The 7,949-nt window shown below is 40.0% G+C and overlaps 2 protein-coding genes across 2 annotated transcripts; one reads left to right on the top strand and one right to left on the bottom strand.

The window, feature by feature from the left end:
- The first annotated feature begins 209 nt into the window (after window positions 1-209).
- LOC140840412 (glutamate receptor 2.8-like) lies at window positions 210-3,411 on the top strand. The gene is made up of 3 exons (XM_073207613.1): window positions 210-622; window positions 741-2,071; window positions 2,154-3,411. Exons 1-3 carry the CDS (start codon window positions 367-369, stop codon window positions 3,324-3,326), a joined length of 2,760 nt encoding a protein of 919 aa, XP_073063714.1. The 5' UTR covers window positions 210-366; the 3' UTR covers window positions 3,327-3,411.
- Window positions 3,412-3,572: 161 nt separating this feature from the next.
- Window positions 3,573-6,755, bottom strand: LOC140841216 (D-3-phosphoglycerate dehydrogenase 3, chloroplastic-like). Its single transcript, XM_073208481.1, has 5 exons — window positions 6,071-6,755; window positions 5,255-5,631; window positions 4,902-5,012; window positions 4,700-4,795; window positions 3,573-4,586 (listed from the first exon to the last, which is right to left on the bottom strand). The coding sequence occupies exons 1-5, from the start codon at window positions 6,702-6,704 to the stop codon at window positions 3,900-3,902; spliced, it is 1,905 nt and encodes a 634-aa protein (XP_073064582.1). The 5' UTR covers window positions 6,705-6,755; the 3' UTR covers window positions 3,573-3,899.
- Between the last annotated feature and the right edge of the window lie 1,194 nt (window positions 6,756-7,949).

The raw sequence follows: 7,949 nt of genomic DNA, 5'->3' as shown, positions 1-7,949 counted from the left end.
GCCATGCAAACTTAGACTGGTGTTTCTTGAATCTCAAACTTATTTATTAACAATAATAAGAAAGAAGTAAGATGAAAATATATATATCCAATTGAGTTTTTTTTTATGTATTAATCATCATTCATGCATCACTGCAAGATCTATTACAGCTTCATCGATAACATAAACAAAATAATTAAAGTGAGGTAACGACGTAATAAGAGTGGACTTTTACCAATTCAAAAAAATCCTCAACTCTGCCGAGAAGCTTGGCTCCCTTAATTTCGTCGATTCGCGCAATGTACTACAGGCAAACAAATCTATATATACATGGTTTCATGCTACAATTAGAGTAATGTGTGCGTGTATCGGTTTCCAGAAAAGAAAATGTTCGTCTCGATTTTATATATTTGGCTACTTGCTTTTTCTGGCTTCTTGTGCGATGCTCAAACGGGAGTCAGTATTAATACAACGTTCCAAGTTGGTGTGATTCTTGATTTTGATTCTTTGGTCGGGCGTATAGGCATGACCAGCTTATCTCTGGCAATCTCCGATTTCTATGCAACAAACCCCAATTATACTACTAGACTTGTGCTTCATTTCAGGGACTCAAAGGGACAAGTCATTGATGCTGCAGCAAACGGTACACCATCTACTCCGCCTTGTGTGATATATAATCCAATATCTTTATCATTTACTTATTTTTATTTATCGTTGTACATAATTACATTCAATTATCATGTTGTATTGCATGGATGCAGCTCTCAGTTTGTTGAAGGATGTCGAAGTTGACGCAATAATCGGTCCTCAAAAATCTTCACAAGCAAGCTTTGTGATTGGTCTTGGAGATAGAGCAAATGTTCCAATCATTTGTTTCTCTGCTACAAGTCCTTCTCTCCATCCCAGATCTCGGTATTTTGTTCAAACAGGCCTGAGTGATGCGGCTCAAGTAGGTGCTATTGCTGCCATAGTTGGATATTTTAACTGGCTTCAAGTTGTTCTCATATACGAAGATTCAGATTATGGTAACGGAATCATTTCCTATCTGGCTAATGCATTTCAAGATGTTAATGCTCGAGTTTCATACAGAAGCGTCATCCCTCTCAGTGCAACTGATGATTTTCTGCTGCAAGAGCTATATAAGATGAAGACTAATCAAACGAGGGTATTTGTGGTGCATGTTTCAAGTTCTCTCGCTTCCAAGCTATTCGTAAAAGCAAAAGAAGCAGGAATGATGGGTGAAGGCTATGCATGGATCGTAACAAGTGGGCTGATGGACTTATTTTACTCACTCGATTCGCATGTTGTGGATTCAATGCAAGGCGTTCTTGGCGTTAGGCCTTTGATTCCAAGATCTAGAAAACTCGATTCTTTGGCTATAAGGTGGAAACGAAAGTTCCTTGCAGATAATCCCAACGCTTTACAAGCTGAGCTGAGCCTTTATGGTCTGTGGGCGTATGATACCTTGTGGGCATTGGCTATGGCTGTTGAAAGAGTTGCAGTTAGGTTGCCAGTTAATTCTTTGCAGATCAATTCAAGTGCTCTTAATACAACAAACCTATTCACTACTGAAGTATCACAAACAGGTCCCAAAATTCTTGAAGCTCTGTCTCGGGTTACATTTCAAGGATTTGGTGGGAAGTTCCATCTGGTTGAAGGACAACTAGGGCCATCAGATTTTCAAATACTGAATGTAGTTGGAAAGGGGGAGAGAGAGGTAGGAATATGGAGAACTTCTGAAGGAATTTTAAGAGGAAGAAACCTGAACGGGACAAGTTCTTCAAATAAGACAGTGTTAGGTGTTATATTTCCTGGATATTCTACTGTCGCACCACGCGGATGGGAAGTTCCAGTCAGTGGTAAGAAGCTTAGAGTTGGAGTGCCAGTAGGATCTGGTTTTAAGGAATTTGTTGAAGTGAAAAAAGACCCTAAAACTAATGCTTCGATAGTTACTGGCTGCTATATAGACATATTTGAGGCTGCCCTGAAAGCATTGCCATATGCAGTGTCATATGTATATGTTCCATTCCAAAAATCTGACGGTTCTGGTGCAGGATCTTACGATGAACTCACACGCCAAATTTATCTTCGGGTACCCAACGCTAATACCTTTAGCTAGATTTACTTGAAAACTTGATTTATAACAGTGTCCCTAATCATAGTTCTTGTTTCAGAACTTTGATGCGGTTGTTGGCGACGTCACAATTACGGCCAAGCGATCACAGTACGTGGACTTCACTCTGCCATTTACAGCTGGAGGAGTTACCATTATAGTCAAACATGATGACCTCGATGACGAATGGATTTTCTTGAAGCCCCTTAGCACAAAACTATGGTTAACTTCTATAGCACTTTTCATTTTAACTGGTGCGGCCCTCTGGATTCTTGAACATAAGTTTAACCATGCTTACAGAGGCCACCCTGCCCAACACGCGGGCATGATTTTCTATTTTCCTTTCATGTCACTGGTATTTGCACATAGTGAAAAAATAGTGAGCAATTTAGCTCGACTGGTTGTGGTGGTGTGGATGTTTGTGGTGCTCATACTGACTTCCACCTTTACGGCAAGCCTTTCTGCAAAACTAACGGTTCGAAGGCTTTCACAAGGTAATTATGAGCAAGAACTGATTCGAGGAAAGTACAACGTTGGATGTCGCAATGGCTCTTTCATTTGCACTTTCTTGGAAGAGTTGGGATTCAACAAGTCTAGAATCAAGCCTTGCGAACCTGCAGAGCTTTGTGAAAAAGCCTTGTCTAAAGGAAGCAAAAATGATGGCATAGAAGCCTTGTTCTCTGTGCGACCATACTCCAACCTTTTCTTATCAAAGTACGGTGACGACTACATGAGGGTTGGCCAAAATTTTCCAACTGATGGATTTGCCTTTGCTTTTCCAAAAGGCTCGCCCTTGGTTGCGGATGTCTCAAGGAAAATAATCGAGCTGATGGAAAATGGCAAGATCTCTAAAATTGAGAAAATGTGGGAAATGCAAGGCCCGATATATGATGACAGTGACCTGCCTAAGAATACTCAAATGAAGTTGAAAAATTTCACGGTACTTTTTGCAATCACAGGGGGTCTCACAACAGTTTGTCTTGCCATTTTTGTTACCATACATCTTTACAAGAACAGAGACTTCGTTCAGAGGATTTGGAACTCTAACAATACAGTTTGGTCAAAAGTTGTTGCAGTTTGCAAGCATTTTGATGAAAGAGACCCCAAATCGTTTAGGGACGGAGGAGGAGGAAATGTGTCACCGAATTTACGTCCTACGAGCACAGTAGTCCCCGTTTCATCAGATGATAACATCGATGGAGTGTTGCAATCAGCTCCTGCTGTAGCAACATGATATTTTGGCAAGATTTCATGTACGTCTGTCTTTATTTCATTGCAAAAACCATCACTACTTTCGTTTCCTGTCCAACTCAAAAGTTAATTTTTGACGAAGGAAATTATAGCTTTTTATTTCCAAATGCGTGCTGGTTCTATGCTCATTTGTATTGCTTCTGAAGTTGATTTGTGTAACAACGAAAATGGCTGTGGAGAGGTTCGGCAATCAAATCAAACATGTTAAAATTTCAAGAAGAGAAAGGGGTAGTAATCAATTTCATCATACCCGTGTACTACACCACAAAAAAAATATTACATGACGGTACAAACAATTACAGCACGAAATAGAGAACCATTTAACACGACTTATTGATACGTTCCCATGATACAAACCCTAATTAACAAAGACAGTAGATCCAATTTGTATATGCTAGTAGAAAGATTATTCATATCTTCCAGACAAGTATTCTGGTCTAAAAACACCAACCAAAAAAGATAACAATGATGTATTAGCTTTGCCTTCTTCCATCAGCAACAATCTTTTATTATGAATCACACAACAGAAAGAAGTTCTGTGCCCCTCAAAAGAATTTCAAGTAAACCAAACTTCAAAGATCAAGAAAACAAACTCTTCAATTGCAGATACGTCGCCAATCTTCTTAAGGGTGTCCTTATCGGGTTCTTCATCAACCCCGATTGCCATAATGGCCTTTGTCCTCTTAACAGTCCTTCCCACACTCATAAAACTCACATTCACATTATTCTCTCCAAGAATGTTCCCCACTCTTCCAATCATTCCCGGTTGATCCACTTGACGGCATAGTATGAGATTTCCCTCCAGGCTCACATCCACACTAAATGATCCCACTTGGGTCAAATGAGGTTTCCCATATTTCACTCTACCCTCAATAATAATGTTCCCACTGTCCGACAAAGCACTAGCAAATTTTGAGTCAACATTACTTATTTGTACCTGAATAGTCTCCACCGGGTTCTCTGGGGAAGAGTCGACAATAACTCTTTCCTCACTAATTCGAAGGCCTTTCTGCTTGGCCGTGAAGTCTGCATTGACAAGGTTAATATGGGCATCAGATATCGGCTCGATGATGCCTTTCGTAATCATGGCTCGAAGTAGTCTAGTGTCCAAGTTGTCTGGACCACGAGCTGAACAGTAAACCACCTTCACGGATTTAATTCCACTCCCTCCAGATACCAACTGAACAGCTAATCTACCAAGCTTCTCAGCAAGAGTAACATATGGAGCCAATTCAGACAAAACCTAACAACAAGAATGGAAACATGAATCATTATTCGACAAGGATAACAAAGGAAAGCAAAGGAAAGTTAAGAAGGAAAGCAAAGGAAAGTAAAGAAGGAAATAAAATTCTTTACCTCAGGAGGAACCATGGGAGCATTGACAGCTGTAGCGGAAAGCTCACCCTTCAGTGCACCAACCACCGCCTCCGCTATTTCAACAGCAACTCCTTCCTAAAAGCTCTCAGTGACATGAGTGCATGTTAGCACGCCAAAAGACTTTAAGAGAGAAACATCTTTACATGTATAAATGAAGCCATTTCAAAATGAAAATTCACACCTGTGCTTCCTTTGTGCTCGCTCCAAGATGAGGAGTGACTGTGACATTCTCGTGTTGCACTAATTTGTTATCTTGTGTTGTAGGCTCCACAGTGAACACATCAAGGGCTGCCTGTTAATACCAGGATGAAGAAAGAACTCGATTTCATATTGCAGTAGCGATATCAGGACTGCATTACAATAAAACTGGCATGTACAAGTATTAAAGACCAGAAAGTTACTTAAAGGAAGAACTAAGGGCCATCTCATTTGCTAGAAACAAATCAATTATGAGGCCACTAATATTACTAGAACGTAATATATCACGCATACAGCACATAATATCTTCAAAAGAACGGAAAAAGTGAATTTTACTTGGGCAACAGTTCCGCTATCAAGGGCCCTCACTAAAGCATCTTCATCTATAACGCCACCCCTGGCAACATTGATGATGCGCACTCCCTTCTTCATCTTTGCAAAAGTATCATCGTTGAATACCTTGTTAGTAGATGGAGTGAGAGGCATATGGAGAGAAATGAAGTCTGCAGTGGAGATGGCTTGATCGAAGGAGACCAAGTCAACTCCAATAGCTCGCGCTCTATCAGCTGGAGCATAAGGGTCATGTGCGATGACATGCATGCCAAGGCCTTTAGCACGTCTAGCAACTTCAGAACCAACTTTTCCAAATCCCATAACCGCCAATGTCTTCCCAACCAGAGAAACACCGACATATTTGCTTCGCTGCCATTTCCCTGTAAAAAACGTAAGAAACAATCAATCAAATGATCCTAGTCCCATTACTACAGACCACAGAACATGTATTGAGAGATAACTCCTGAATTCAAAGCGATAAATCTGATTCGAGATCAATTTATGTTTCAACCTAGTATACTGCATTTCGATTGAGAATCGGCAATCAGAACCATATTACAATAGCACTCCTGTCAGGATCCCGGCTTCGTCAACAAGGGATCGAACAAAAAATGAAAGAAATGACCATCGGTAAACTCAAGCATATAACATTTTACTTTTCATGATACTTGGTTCATTAACAGAAGCACCAAAAATCTCAATTTACTACAGATAAACATGACAATGGAAACCATCTAAGTTTGATTATGAATTGTTCCAAATCTTAGATCTACATCGCAGTGGAATAAATCGTCAGAAAATATTTATATGACACCATACCAGCTTTCATGGACGCATCAGACTGCGCAATATTCCGAGCCATGGCAGCAAGCAAAGCAATCCCATGCTCGGCGGCAGCAATCGTATTCGCCGTGGGCGCATTCACAACCAAACAGCCAAACTCAGTAGCCGCCTGCAGATCCACATTATCGATCCCAACCCCAGCGCGTCCCACCACTTTCAGCCTCCCTTTGGCGGCTTCAAACACCTGGCGCGTCACCTTCGTCCCGCTCCTGACGATCAGCGCGTCACAGGACGAAATTTTGGCGCACAGTTCTTCGGGTGACAAATTGTAGCTGCACTCGACATTCCCAAAAGTTCGGAGCAAGTCAAGCCCCGCTTCTCCGAGCTTCTCGGAGACCAAGATCGTGGGCTTCTGAGATTTGATGCCCGGATCCGAATCTCGCGCTTTGGACACTAACTCCGACGCTTGAACAGTTTTGAGGGCGCTGAAAATGGCGGGCTTCGTTGAAATGGGCTTCCTGAAATCGGAGGACAGGGAGAGTTTCTGGAGAGAAACGGAAGAATCAGAGAAGGAAATGCAAGAAGAGAAAGGATTCGAGAGATTCTTGTGAGGAAGAAATGCGGTGTGGTTGGTGAGATTGGTTGCAGAGGAAATGGAGTTGGTAGCCATTGAACGTATGATCTGCGAGAGAGGAGCAAAAGAAAAGAGGGGCAAATTCGAAGGTGCGGTTCGCAGATATTTATTCAGGGAACTTTATGAAATTACATTATTGACCCTTGCTGACGTCTTATGTCCACTTTGTCAACTTTTTCTGCTAACTAAGGTGAAGAATGGTTGGAGAGTAATTTGAAACGTGATTGTTCAATCGAAATTGTTCCATTTGCGAGGATGTTATTCGGAAATAATTAAATAAAGATATGTCAATTGCAAATAAGTGTTTGACGGATTCAAGAAAGATTATCAATTTTGATTTTTAAGATATGATAACAAATACTTGCTACTAAATGGTTATTTTTTAAAATTTCGGGACCCTCGATCTTTGCTTTTTAGTTTGCGAGTGAGTCTTATGTGAGACCGTCTCATAGATCATAATCTGTGAGACGGGTCAACAATACTCATATTCACAATAAAAAGTAATACTCTTAGCATAAAAAGTAATATTTTTTTATGGGTGACCCAAATAAGAGATTCGCTACAGTGATCAAATTAAACCATATTAGACAAATCGTATATGTCAAGCTCAAAGCTGGGATAACAGAAGCAGGTAGGGGTGGGCGCGGGACGGGTTTTCAGGTTCGGGTACCCGACACGAATCCGATTACGTCGGGTACACGCCATTTTCAGGTATTTTTCAGGTACCGAATAAAAAACCATTTTTTTTAAATTTTTTCTGATTTTTTTTTGAAAAAATATGTATTTTTCATATTTCACAAAAAATCATGTCATTATATCGAGTTATGGCTAGTCATTATATTATATTATGGTTAGTAAATTTAAAAAACACACGTATTTTTCTCACAAAAAATCATGTCGTCATATCATTTTATGATTAGTCATTTGTCATCATATAGAGTTATGACTAGCCACAAAACATACAAGTATTTTTTAATTGAACTAGACCCATAAAAAAAAAGTAAAAAAAAAAATTACCCGAATCCGAAAATGTCGAGTACTCGATGAACCCGATTTTTCGATCGGATCGGATCGAGTACCCGATATCTGAGAATAAATGTCCACCCCTAGAAATAAGAAGAGATTGACATTTTGTTAGAGACTCACCGTACCTACCATCTAAGCTACTCCTTAGAGCCTAATTGGCTAGTATATTTCATCAAATGTGTAGTAGATATATGGTAAAAGAAAGGATATTAAAAAATCAAAATTGTGATTTATGTTTTTAAATATTATATTAAA

The sequence above is a fragment of the Primulina eburnea genome, chromosome 9 (genome assembly GCF_022965805.1).
Source record: "Primulina eburnea isolate SZY01 chromosome 9, ASM2296580v1, whole genome shotgun sequence".
NCBI classification, from domain to species: domain Eukaryota; kingdom Viridiplantae; phylum Streptophyta; class Magnoliopsida; order Lamiales; family Gesneriaceae; genus Primulina; species Primulina eburnea.
Note: the sequence above shows the minus strand (reverse complement) of the source record. Positions and strands in the feature narration are given on the sequence as shown.

Coding starts and splice junctions, on each gene's coding strand:
- LOC140840412 (XM_073207613.1), top strand. CDS start 367: ATGTTCGTCTCGATTTTATATATTTGGCTACTTGCTTTTTCTGGCTTC. Junction 623..740: donor CATTGATGCTGCAGCAAACG/GTACACCATCTA, acceptor GCATGGATGCAG/CTCTCAGTTTGTTGAAGGAT. Junction 2,072..2,153: donor CACGCCAAATTTATCTTCGG/GTACCCAACGCT, acceptor TTCTTGTTTCAG/AACTTTGATGCGGTTGTTGG.
- LOC140841216 (XM_073208481.1), bottom strand. CDS start 6,704: ATGGCTACCAACTCCATTTCCTCTGCAACCAATCTCACCAACCACACC. Junction 4,796..4,901: donor CGAGCACAAAGGAAGCACAG/GTGTGAATTTTC, acceptor GAGAGCTTTTAG/GAAGGAGTTGCTGTTGAAAT. Junction 4,587..4,699: donor CTCCCATGGTTCCTCCTGAG/GTAAAGAATTTT, acceptor TCTTGTTGTTAG/GTTTTGTCTGAATTGGCTCC.